Raw genomic sequence first — 13,670 nt, 5'->3', positions numbered from 1 at the left:
CCAGAGAAAAGTGAGTATTCAATTTAATAGAGTCTTGCGTTTTCTTTCTCCAGTAGAGAATCAGTGCGCTTGTAAAGGCGGTCCATGATTACCATGACAGATAGAAAGGATTTTATCTAACGGCCAGTTCTTCGCCCTAAGTCCTGTTTGAATGTTCCACAATGGCAGCGACTATTACTGGGTTGGATCGTGCCACATACGTAGCGCTAACTGCGGTTAATTTCTTCATATTCCTATTCTGTAATGGTCACAAAGCGTATTATGACCGCAACACCTATTACTCTCCTATGACGAACTGAGTTGTCAGAGCTCTGCAATTCTAGGGGAGATTTTTAAAAAAATAGGGTAACCCGACGGATGTTGTGTTCTGTATTTTTTCGCCGCTGCGATGAGGCTACAGCAACTGCCATTCCGGCTCTATAAAACCTACCTATATAAAGTTGAATTTACAAACAATGAAGACCTCCCTTTTACTCAGTTAAAATAATGGATCCCTACGAAATTATTTTGAAATAAAGTGGTTGCTTACTTGATCTTGACATCCAAAATTTCTTTGTTTTGTTTGTGAAATACCTTTTAGCATTCAGTTGAATTTTTTTGAAGTTATAGGATTTAGATCTAGATCTGGACACTACTTATTTCTTTATCTTGAGAGTAAAATATCGAAATAAAAGAGATCTATTTGAATTAATGTCATTATATAAACATTTTGTGGACATTGAGACATTTGAGTCTTAATTAGTATTTAGTTTAATTACTTTATAATTTCATACTTTCATACAATTTATACATTTTTTTACTAGTCCAAAATTTCAAAGTTTGCATTTGACCTCATTTTATAGGGATGTGAAATAAAAAATTTATCTTTGAAAAATCAATTTTTCGTTAGTACATCATTAAAATACTTTGAAAAAACTTTCCAATGGTGTATAAATTATGACCTCATTTTATAGGGATGTGAAATAAAAAATTTATCTTTGAAAAATCAATTTTTCGTTAGTACATCATTAAAATACTTTGAAAAAACTTTCCAATGGTGTATAAATTATGACTTTAAGTTGAACAGTTAGAAAGTTATGATTTTTTTTCTGGCGTTTTGACCTAGCATAGGTTGACATGGAGCAAGTAAGATGAGAGCGTCTTGCTGAGCCAGCGAGACCCCCCCCCCACCCGGCTCAAAAAGTTAAAAAGTTGGAATTGAGTTTCGTAGAGGATAAATCTACTTATTAAATAAGAAATTTAATAGTAGATCTAGTATGCGTAGTAAATTTCTAGCTCACAAATGTGATTTCATTTATATTTATGAACTCCACTAGTTTAGAATGTAAATATTGATGAAATAAACAAATTATCGGGTCTAGAGCTACAAGAAATGTCAGAGGGGTGTGGACAAATAAATGGGGACTTTGTGATGGCAGAAAATAAGAAAATATTTAAAAAGTGGGATCAAATCGTCTGAAACAATTATTTTTCAATTTGGCTTTAAAATTTAAAAAAAAAAGATTAAAACGTAAAAACTCTTTTAAAACTATTTAGACACATGCATAATTGTTATATCTACTAGCCTATGCATGATTTTATTCATTGGATAGTTTAGTTTTCATTAAAAAAAAATAAAAAAAATAAAAATCCCATAGGGAGCAGTGCAAACTTATGTTTCAACATTATAATCGATCAAAACAAAGTATCGTGATAAAACTTGGCAGAAATATGGCCAGATATATATACTCTATTATGGGGGAAAAAATCAACTTCTTGGACCTTACCTGAAATGAGTATCAGTACAAATTAAAATACATATACCTTCATGTTAAAAAAAAGTAAGAAAATACACATTTTTTTTAAAGTCCACATGAAAAAAAAATGTTCCTCAATATAAAATGTATCCATATTCATCCATTTTGGCAACGATTCAATGGATTTAAAATCATAATTTCAATCAAGGGCCTATGTACAGAAAGTAAGAAAAACAGATCTCAAGTTTTGAAGCCATTTTTTAACTTCCGGTCTTCGGATTTTCTTATATCTACACTTTGTAATATAAAAATTATTCAATAAAAAAAAATGTTCCTCAATATAAAATGTATCCATATTCACCCATTTTGGCAACGATTTCAATGGATTTAAAATCATAATCAATTTCAATCAAGGGCCTATGTACAGAAAGTAAGAAAAACGGATCTCAAGTTTTGACGCCATTTTTTAACTTCCGGTCTTACGGATTTTCACATATCTACACTTTATAATATAAAAATTATTCAATATTTGATAATGATTTGACATAGAAATAATTAAAATATACAAAAATGTTTATCAGTTATGGAGATTAAGGATATCTATTTATAATTGTTTCCCTAACCTCTATTTGTTATTATATTTAAGGTGTAAATAAAGTCATGTAACATCATTTAATTCGGACATTAAATTTTCACACTTTAATTTACAATAATACGTCAGTCATTTGCATAAATTGGGAACAGGGTCATTCTGAATATTTGATCATATAGATAACCAAATTTATCTTCTTATCTTATATAATACAGACATTACTTCAAAAAAGAAGATGATTATGTCCTACGTGTCATGCATTCAGTCATGCATATTAACCAATGACTTAAATTCTGCCAAGTCACTGGTTTTCCTGGCTAGCTCAGGCAACCCATTCCATGCTCTAATAGCACTAGGGAAGAAGGAGCACTTGTACAAATTTAGAATATATTATAAGTGACCCATTTTACCAATAGTAAGAACATTTTAACTTATAAAACTTGAAATAACTTGAATAACTTCTTTGTGAATAAAACTTTTCTTACAATTATAAACAAAGTTATTTTGAGATGAAATGAAATAAATTTAGTAGACTTAAGTAATAATATTTTGAACAAAATCTAACTCACTATAAAAAATGTCTTTTCACTCTGGCAATCTGGAGACATCTGGTGTACCCAAGACAGCTTACAACAGTGCTGTTAATCTTACATTATAATTATTGTGAGAAATAATTGTTGATCTTTTCCTTGCACCACATGGATCAACGTTCACGAGCGCTTAACTGTAAAACAAAATTTTTTAAAAAGGCAGTCCAGATAATTGACTGACCAAAAATAAATATTTTTACACATTTATTTTAAATAAATTAGGTCATTGGGATTGTAACTTCTACAATAACTTTTAGACAGTTGTTTAATATCTGCATGATTCATTGAGTGTTAAATTTTGTATATCATTTAAATTATAATTAAATCTATATAAAGTCTAGATCTACTTTTAGACTAGAATGTCACTAGAATTAACTAGATCTAGGCATTTAACTGCATTCGGCATATATATCATATTGATTTTAAAAATATAGATTTATGAGTGTATTATTGTTTTGATATTTTTATCGCATTGTTGACTATAAATATATTTTAGATTTAGATCTAGAACAGTGGTGCCCAACATTTGTTTGCAAGGGGGCCAAATTAATTCTGACATGAGTGTCATGGCAACAAAAAATAAAATCATCAGAACCAACTTTAAAAGATCTCAGTAGCCTTTAAGTGATCTCAGCAGTCTTTAAGTGATCTCAGCAGTCTTTAAGTGATCTCAGCAGTCATTAAGTCCAAAAGTATTTTAAAAAGCACACCACTGTTCATTTATTCATATTATATATATAATTTAGTTTGAATCCTCAAATTATTTTTTAAAAAATCTTTTACTTTTGTTTTCAGAAACATGTATAGAAGCTGAAAAAGAAAGACAAAAACTAACTAAAAGAAACACAGAATCTAACTACCAGCATCTGTGTTTGAAGACATGGAACAAAATTTTACTCTTGATCTGAGAAAAGTGATAAAAAAGGAAATGGAGGAATGTGTTGAAAATGCTTCATTAGCACAAACATTCCAAGATCAATGTCATAAAGTATCAATATTGACTGAAATGAAACATCATGTAACTCATGATTTGAAAATTGAAATAAAAAAGGAAATTGAGCAGGATGTTGATCAAGATTTGATGACCCATACATGTAATAGACAATCTCAGAATTTGTCTGTTATAGGTGACATGAAACAAGATTTCACTCTTGAACAGGAGACAATTAAAACTGAAAGGAATATAGAAGAAGAAAGATTCACTCAGACATTAAAACAGAATTATACCAGTATAATGCCAGATGATGACTGTGATTTTATTGAAAATCAGCTACAGGTAAAGTACAAACACAGACTCACATTCAGACCAAAAAAAAAATCCAGCTATATATAAAATAAGAAATTTAATATATATATAGATAGGTTCGCTCTTATATGAATCTTACACTCTGTTTATGTATGTTTTTTTTGTGATAAGAGTATAAATACAATATAAAGGGAGAAAAATAAACATAAAAGAAAGCATTTAAACATACAAAACATTGAGAAAACATAAGAAAACTTGCTGTTTTATCTGCAATGTGATAGGTCTTGGTGGGTGGAGAGGAAAGGATACCCCCCCCCCCTTTTCTTATCTCATATAATACAGATGTTACTTCAAAAAAGAAGATGATTACGTCATACGCGTCATGCATCTAGTCATGCATGTTAACCAATGACTTAAACTATGCCAAGTCACTGGATTTCCTGGCTGGCTCAGGCAACCCATTCCATGCTCTAATAGCACTAGGGAAGAAGGAGCATTTGTACAAATTTGTCCTTTCATAAAATCATGTGTCATTGTAAATGTGGAGGTGGTGGCTGTTCAGTCTCCAAAATGTGTTCAGTCTCCGGTGTAAAATTTTAACTTAATTTTTTCTTTTCTGAAATTTTCACTAGCTGAGATTCCACTCTCCATATATACACACTAATTATTATTTTAGGAGCATCTCAGACACTGTTCTAATGCAAAGCAATTTTAGTTTTATTGTTAACTATTGGATAGTTTTTCTTTGCGGCATAATATAAGTAACATCTCTTCTGACAAAAGTTTCATTTGCATTCATGGCATCGGAAGGTTTGCTGAATTTTTTTTGGAAATTCTAATTTTCTTTATTCAAGAAAAAAAAAGATACAACTAATGCCATTATCTTAAACAAAAAAAACAACAAAACAAAACAAACATTTAATTGGATTAAATCAATAAATTAGAAACCAAAAATTATTAGAATGTATCTTGTTTTTTTTTCTTTTAATTTCTTTTTTACAACACATGGGCATCATTATGACTTTCTTAATATTTTGATGCTGCCATGTATTTTGCTATCAAATGAGAAGCAAATGACTTAATAAAACCTTCATTTCTATAATAATAATATAATAATACTAATAATCTAATTTATTTAGTGTTGTTACCAAACATGATGTAGGCTCAAGGTGATTAGAGAACATTACAAACATAAATACTAGAGTTGAAAGGACAAACTAATCTTTATAAGTTTTGAACAAATAATTCCTAATGTTCTTCTTGAATATAGGGAAGCATATGATTTGTCTGAGTTTGGTCTATATGCTGGCAAAAATTTCAAACTGTAACATTTGAGAGAAAAACTTTGAACAACCAGAAACATTTTGTTCATGAATTGTAGGGTTCCCTGAGGGACATATGGAGTGATCAGCTTATTGAACCTCATTGTTGATGAATAATCATCATCATCATTTTCTATTCCATCTTTTCATCAGGATGGAGGCATGCAACTATAAATTTTATGAAAGCCTGTGGCCAATGAATCAGAATTTTACTGTAATACAGTGGGTCCTCATTTAACGACAGGTTTGTTTAACAGTGACTGGAAGTTATGACAGTTTTCCATGAATAACCATTAATTCTTTTTCATTCCAATACACAAATGTCAAATTTCAAAGATTTGAGGGATGGCCTCGTTGTATTTTTAAATTGTGCATGGTGGGTGGAAGCACAATGGTGTGTTGTGTTCAATAAGCTGGGGTGAGACAGCTCATCTCCATAATGTGATTGCTCTTTCTCATGCTCGAGAACTTTAGTTAATTATTTTTTTAATTTTATGTAAGCATGGCTTACAAAAGGAAGAGTACATGTATGCTGTCAGGGTCTACACTACAAGAATGAAATATGTTACCTATTTAGTGGAATATTTATGACAAGTGTATACAGTACTGCATCAAAAGAAAAAAAAATTACTACTTACTTATCTATCAAAAAATGATTAATACCTTACCCAAATCTAGTGTCGCACTTAATGATGAACACATGCTTAATGACAGACTTTCTGGTCCATAACCCTGTCATTAAGTGGGGACTCACTGTATATATATGTCTGTGTGTGTATGTGTGAGTAAGTGTGGATGCATGCTTGTGTGTCTGTATGTGTTGTCTTCAAATAATTTTTCTCATACTAAGTAGATTAGAAACATACAATAAAAATTTTACTTTATTGTTACCACATGTACAGTAGTCTTTGTTTAAATCTAAAATTAGACTGATTTTCCCCCTTTGTTTTGAAGTGTTTTTTTCGGAATCATACATTCACTGAATTAAGAAAAATATTTATTCATATTTTCTTTCTTTTTATTTGTGTTAGGTAAGATTCATGAGACAAGAGAAAAGAAAAATTGATGATGAGCTTACTGAAGAAAACAAGGAGAAAAAAGAAAAAATTCTTTTGAAAAAGAATGTTGCAGTTAAAGGGAACACACTTTCGACTGAAGGAGATCAAGCTATATTGGAGAAAACCAAAAGTTTCGAATGTCCAACATGTAAAAAAGCATTTTTTTCTTCCTCAGATCTTCAAAAACACCAGATGATTCATACTGGTGAACTGACATTCAAATGTGAATTATGCCTGAAAGTATATTCATGCTCTGGAAATTTAAAAAGACACCAGTTGATTCATACTGGTGATAAACTCTTTGTATGTGAAATATGCCAAATACCATATTCGTCACTTTCATACTTGAAAAAACACCAGGCCGTTCATACTGGAAGCTCATGTAAAATCTGTCATCAAGTATTTCATAACTCTTCAGATCTAAAAATACATCAGATAGTTCACAGTGATGAGAAGGGATTGAATTGTCAGTTGAGTTTGAAAGGGCTTGAGTGTCCTACTAGTGTGAAAGTGTTTGTGTGTCATGTTTGTTTAAAAGTGTTTCCTTCCTCTTGGAAATTAAATAGACACCTTCTAGTTCATACTGGGGAAAAAACATTCAAATGTCAAACATGTCAAAAAACATTTTCTTTATCTTATTATTTAAAAAAACATCAATTAGTTCATGCTGATAAATAATTCTTTAAATATAAGACAATTAAGAGACAAATCCAATGTGTCAATGGGCATTTTCTTTTGCTAGGAGTCACTTTCAAATATTGTTGTTTTTTTTTTGGTTGGTGGCAGGCTTGTTAGAGTTGACTGGAGAATACATTGTTTGAGTCTGTGATCTATATTCAATAAAAAAATCTAGCAAAGTCAAGGTTCTAGATATTTCCTCTATTTGTAGGGTCAGCTAAGATTGTCTTAGATATATTTTGAAAATGTGCTTTTATTAGTCCTCTTTCAGTACTGGCTTAGAACAGGGGGTGGGTTGCCTGAATCAGCCAGGAAAACCTATAACTTAGTAGAGTTGTCTCTAATAAACGTCCTTGACTAGATTAACACATAGTTTTCTTCTCGTTTGAATTAATATTATAAGTCATTGCATAGTTGAGCATCTCCTGATGAGCCTTTGCATTATTAGAACAGTAGGTTCTGCTCACTTCCTGTACTTTTTTTTTGACTAAATTCCTTTGTCACAGTAACATGACATATTGCCTTCCATTTGAATGTGATACAGGTTTGAATAAGACACTGTGTTTCTGGAAATAAAATGATAATTACACTTGTATAATTTGCAGAGAGTTATCATTTCTACAAATTAGGTGATTATAGAAATGAAATTTATTTAAAGAACTCATCTAATCTCAATTGTCCCTTGGCTTTTGACTTTCATAATACCGGTAGCAGTGCTGTGACATTTCATGTAAAAAAAAAAAACCTCCACTTTTCCCAGTCAGCAGCTGTTTTCAGCAGGATATCAAGAGAGAGGTCGGTCCTTACTGTCATTGGCAGGAAAAATCCTTGCCAGAATACTCCTTGACCAACAGACCAACTCCATAGTAGAAATTGTGCTTTTTGAGAGTCATTGTAGTTTCTGGGCTGGTAGAAACAGACATGGTCTTGTGTCAAATGGAGGGAGCAGAACCTGGACTTTTACGCTGCCTTCATTAATCTCACGACAGTCGCGATGGTTAATTGAGGATGTTGTCCAAGTTTGGATGCCCTCCAAGGTTCCGATCTATTCTCAGGACAGTGTCTTGTTAGACAATGGCCAAATTAGACACTTCCCCATATAAAATGGGGTAAAGTAGGGCTGTGTACTTGCTCCTCTTTAGTTTTCTCTTTGGTACAATGCTGATCCATTTGAGGTAGAGATTGCTTGAAGGCATCCATGTCGGGGTCCGCTCAGATGGCAATGTGTTTAAACTTCTGCACCTAGTGTCCCACACTAAAACAAAGAGTTGTTTGTAACAGAGCTTCTCTATGCCCATGATTGCACCTTACTTGCTTGCACTGAACATGAGGTTCAGCTGTTAACAAATTTGCATACGCTGCCACTGTTTTTTTTAAACAATAAACTCGGAAAAACAGAAGTCATCTTTCAGAAGTCACCAATAAAATCTACTCAGCCCAAATGAATGTACCATACAAAAATCAGTGCTAACAAAGCAGTGGTTCTCATCACTAAAACACTTCAATCAAAGGTGACTCCACTCCATAATGGGGATACACTGGCAGAACTATCTTACAAATAACCATGTTATGCTGCAGGCTGTTGTGGACAGTATAGAAGCACTTCTTACCATTTGACAACTGAGCTTGGTCTGACACTTATTCCACATGGGGGACGACCTCATGCCAAAAGGGAGCTTAAAGGAGTATGGAGTAGCAGATGTGCCCCTTGTAAGCGCTCTAAAGATCACTGGCATAGAGGAAAGGCAGCAGATGTTCTCTGAAAGAGCTAGATCTCTCTCAAAGGCCTTGGGCAACACATTTGAAGCCCAGACAAAAACCTTTCCAAAAGACAGGCTTACAAAAGCTTTGCATTAGATGTGGAAAAATATGGAGGTCACAACTGGGTTTCCGTAATCATGTGAAACACTGCACTCATCCTTAATGTGAAACACTGCACTCATCCTTAATGTGAAACACTGCACTCTTAATGTGAAACACTGCACTCATCCTTAATGTGAAACACTGCACTCATCCTTAATGTGAAACACTGCACTCATCCTTAATGTGAAACACTGCACTCATCCTTAATGTGAAACACTGCACTCATCCTTAATGTGAAACACTGCACTCATCCTTAATCTTCAGAATCAAAGACATTATCACTATTATTGCACTTAATATTTCTCTCCACTGTTAAGTGAGTGTTTCTATTATTTAATGTGAAGTCCCTAAGCATTTTTGTGTATTGATATTTAAAAATAAAGGAAACATTAATAATGAATTTTTTTAAAGTAACATTTATATCACAAATGACATTATATAACTATTGGTTGTCAGGTTGTTGCAAACATAGTTCTTGGTATAATTGAACTTTCCTTATTGCTCTCAAACAGCCAGTTCTTGGTATAATTGAACTTTCCTTATTGCTCTCAAACAGCCAGTTCTTGGTATAATTGAACTTTCCTTATTGCTCTCAAACAGCCAGTTCTTGGTATAATTGAACTTTCCTTATTGCTCTCAAACAGCCAGTTCTTGGTATAATTGAACTTTCCTTATTGCTCTCAAACAGCCAGTTCTTGGTATAATTGAACCTTCCTTATTGCTCTCAAACAGCCAGTTCTTGGTATAATTGAACCTTCCTTATTGCTCTCAAACAGCCAGTTCTTGGTATAATCGAACCTTCCTTATTGCTCTCAAACAGCCAGTTCTTGGTATAATCGAACTTTCCTTATTGCTCTCAAACAGCCAGTTCTTGGTATAATCGAACCTTCATATTGCTCTCAAACAGCCAGTTCTTGGTATAATCGAACCTTCCTTATTGCTCTCAAACAGCCAGTTCTTGGTATAATCGAACCTTCCTTATTGCTCTCAAACAGCCAGTTCTTGGTATAATTGAACCTTCCTTATTGCTCTCAAACAGCCAGTTCTTGGTATAATTGAACCTTCCTTATTGCTCTCAAACAGCCAGTTCTTGGTATAATCGAACCTTCCTTATTGCTCTCAAACAGCCAGTTCTTGGTATAATTGAACTTTCCTTATTGCTCTCAAACAGCCAGTTCTTGGTATAATTGAACTTTCCTTATTGCTCTCAAACAGCCAGTTCTTGGTATAATCGAACTTTCCTTATTGCTCTCAAACAGCCAGTTCTTGGTATAATCGAACCTTCCTTATTGCTCTCAAACAGCCAGTTCTTGGTATAATTGAACCTTCCTTATTGCTCTCAAACAGCCAGTTCTTGGTATAATCGAACTTTCCTTATTGCTCTCAAACAGCCAGTTCTTGGTATAATCGAACTTTCCTTATTGCTCTCAAACAGCCAGTTCTTGGTATAATTGAACCTTCCTTATTGCTCTCAAACAGCCAGTTCTTGGTATAATTGAACTTTCCTTATTGCTCTCAAACAGCCAGTTCTTGGTATAATCGAACTTTCCTTATTGCTCTCAAACAGCCAGTTCTTGGTATAATCGAACTTTCCTTATTGCTCTCAAACAGCCAGTTCTTGGTATAATTGAACCTTCCTTATTGCTCTCAAACAGCCAGTTCTTGGTATAATCGAACTTTCCTTATTGCTCTCAAACAGCCAGTTCTTGGTATAATCGAACTTTCCTTATTGCTCTCAAACAGCCAGTTCTTCTGATGCATGTTATTACTATTACTTAACAATTATATATAATAAACTAATCACAACATCAAATTGTATAAGGTAAATAATAAAATTAATTAAAACTAATATTTAATTTACCATTGTAAAAAAAATTATATAATTATTAATTGATAATGTCAAGTTTCTCACACAACATTTAATATCCATAGTCTCAAAACAAAATAATTGATATTTATGATTTTTTACAAGATACCAGTAATTAATCACAGTATAAGATTTTGGAAATTATAATATTCAATACTTTGCGACATATCCTACATAAATCTTAACTTAATACAGTCTTGTGCGTAGCCAAGAATTATTTTTTTTAGATTTGACAAAGTTTATATCAACTCACTTTACCTGTCTGTCTGGTAAAAAGTTTGTACACCTTATTTCCCCAATCTCAATTTAGGATCAAGCTGAAATTTTGCACAATTATTTCTTTTACCTGACAAAACAAGAATAAATTTAAAAAAACTAACTGACTAATAAGTTAATTAATATTTTTTTTTCTTTGGTATCGAAATAGGAAAAGAAATTTACTTGAGTGATGTGGTGGTATAAGTTAAATTAGCCCCCTTTATACTTTGTAGAGAGAAATAGCTCACTGCTTTCAAGTTTGAAACAAAGGATAACAATAAAACCTTCTATTCATAAGGACTTCGCTGACATGGTGGTTAGTTTGAGGCTTGAGTCCTCAAGTTTGAATTCAAATCATTCAACTTTTTTTTATAAATGCATCATTAAATTAATTAACTTCTTAATTAATAGCCACTGAGCAAGTAGTACTTCCACTGTAGTAAAGTCATAAGGATAAGTTAATGTTGGAGTTGACTAGCCTAGGCTAGGCTTATCAGGAATAGATGGCCGAGTATGTATGTGCACCCCTCTGGATTCTAGTAGCTAAATTTTAACAAATTAAAAAAAAAAATTTCTTAGAAGTAGAAATTCAACAAGTTGTGCTTCCACTAAAGTACAGCTGTAAGGATAAACTATGATTGTAGCAAATTAGAATAAGCTAATCAGGAGTTGATCGCCGACCATGTACGCTTTATTTTAGGCTTGCAATTTTATTTTTTCTATAAAAGTGTGAAATATTCTATTGTTTTTGTTGGTTTTAGTGCTCGATAAAATAGGTTAAACACGTCCACCAGTTTACGATTGCAGAATATATAAGAAAGATCTTAATTATAATAATAATAATAACATGGGGACAACATTGACAAGGCTGCTTCCTTAACATTAACATGACTCAAAGCAGGTCATCTCTACCCTGAAACAGAAGGCTTTGTTACAGCAATACAGGACAGAGTAATCAGGACAAAAAATTACGAGAAGCATATCCTAAAACTCAATGTTGTCCACAAATGCCGAAATTGTGGAAATGTGGGCGAGTCGATTGAACACATTATGGCAGGATGTCCAGCCCCAGGGGCGGACTGGCTATATGGGCAAACGGGCAAATGCCCGGTGGGCCGGTCTGATCGCGACCAAAGAAACAAAAATTTCAATGCAGACAATTTAAAAAAAAAAAAGGTGACAGCAGCAAGACACAAAGGCTCGAACATGTTTTCTTGTTTATTTATTTTTTAAAAATTCTTATTACAGTTAATTTTGTTTGAAATTCAACAAGAATATAAAAAAAACAGTATACACTGTACCTATTATCATTTGCAAAACGTTAGACCGTTCTTTCTGCTATGCACGAGCGACATGGAGCTGCTTTGATGTCTTCGAGGTTGTGTTTGGCCTAATCATTTCGCTGGTCGGCATGGGCCTTTGATGGCACTCCCATTTTTTGTTTTTGCTCCTTCCCTCCCCCGTCTTTTAATGGTTCCAATGAAATGTAACCAAAAAGAGGGATGAGAGAGGTTAAGTTAGAAAACATTGATATAACGCAGAAAAAAAAAAAGCGCGACAATTAACTCTTTAACAATACTTAATAGAAATTAAATTAAACACATACACACATCCGCGAAATTGCAAACCACCCAACTTATTCACAGCTCAATATGGGTATAAAGCTCTACTTTCTGCGATTTGAAAAGAAAAAGTAAATTTCTTTTTGTTTATTTTTAATAACATAGATCTAAAAATACTACACTTAAGGCTTACAAAAAAAAATATTATTTAATAAAAAATAAATCTAGATCTAAATCAATTTTTATAGTATTATAATTAATGGCAAACTTATGCAGGCTAATTGCAGTGTAGATACAGCGCTCCCCAGGACTCCCCAGCTGCCCTTTGGCGGTGTGTTCTGTCTTTCCACTAATTATAGGAAGAGAGTATTCTAGGGTAGAAAAAACGTTTGAAAGAATGAAAGATCAGAATGTAATGAAGATTAATTACATATACACACACACTAATATATATATATATATATATATATATATATATATATATATATATATATATATATATATATACATATATATATAAATTGCGGAGTGGGGTAAAAAAATCCCCCCCCCCCAAACCGAAATTATATGACATGCCATTTGTGGGCCGGTTTATATGGTAATGCCCGGGCCGATTTTGATACTCAGTCCGCCCCTGTCCAGCCCTATCAGAATCAGCCTACCAAGGTCGCCATAACCAATTTAGTTGCAAAGTTAATACACCAACACTTGGCTTTGACGCACAATTTGATCGTTAAGGACACTCCTCCTTATTATAAATACTCGCCACAAGAGGTTCTCGAGTCTACTGAACATCTGCTATAGTGAGGTAGGCCTATTCTGACCGACAAAATGGTAGATTTCAATCGTCCGGATCTTCTGTTCGTTGATAAAAAAGAAAAAATCGCTACCATTATCG

The 13,670-nt window shown here is 33.0% G+C and overlaps 1 protein-coding gene across 9 annotated transcripts; it reads left to right on the top strand.

Annotated features, from left to right (window-relative positions):
* Positions 1-501: 501 nt before the first annotated feature.
* Positions 502-9,705, top strand: LOC129928044 (zinc finger protein 665-like). 9 transcript variants are annotated; one of them, XM_056040032.1, is made up of 3 exons: positions 502-654; positions 3,714-4,194; positions 6,518-9,703. In XM_056040032.1, the coding sequence occupies exons 2-3, from the start codon at positions 3,799-3,801 to the stop codon at positions 7,220-7,222; spliced, it is 1,101 nt and encodes a 366-aa protein (XP_055896007.1). In that variant the 5' UTR covers positions 502-654; positions 3,714-3,798; the 3' UTR covers positions 7,223-9,703. The 9 variants fall into 9 exon arrangements, with proteins under 9 accessions (XP_055896007.1, XP_055896010.1, XP_055896013.1 ...); XM_056040035.1 differs by having other exon boundaries at positions 526-692; positions 6,518-9,705; XM_056040038.1 differs by having other exon boundaries at positions 526-741; positions 6,518-9,705.
* Positions 9,706-13,670: the final 3,965 nt, after the last annotated feature.

The sequence above is a fragment of the Biomphalaria glabrata genome, chromosome 9, assembly GCF_947242115.1.
Source record: "Biomphalaria glabrata chromosome 9, xgBioGlab47.1, whole genome shotgun sequence".
Classification (NCBI taxonomy): Eukaryota; Metazoa; Mollusca; class Gastropoda; family Planorbidae; genus Biomphalaria; species Biomphalaria glabrata.
Note: the sequence above shows the minus strand (reverse complement) of the source record. Positions and strands in the feature narration are given on the sequence as shown.

Excerpts from the sequence above, each read along its gene's own strand:
- LOC129928044 (XM_056040035.1), top strand. The coding sequence starts at position 3,799 with ATGGAACAAAATTTTACTCTTGATCTGAGAAAAGTGATAAAAAAGGAA. Across the intron at positions 4,195-6,517 it reads TTATTGAAAATCAGCTACAG|GTAAGATTCATGAGACAAGA; the intron begins GTAAAGTACAAA and ends TATTTGTGTTAG.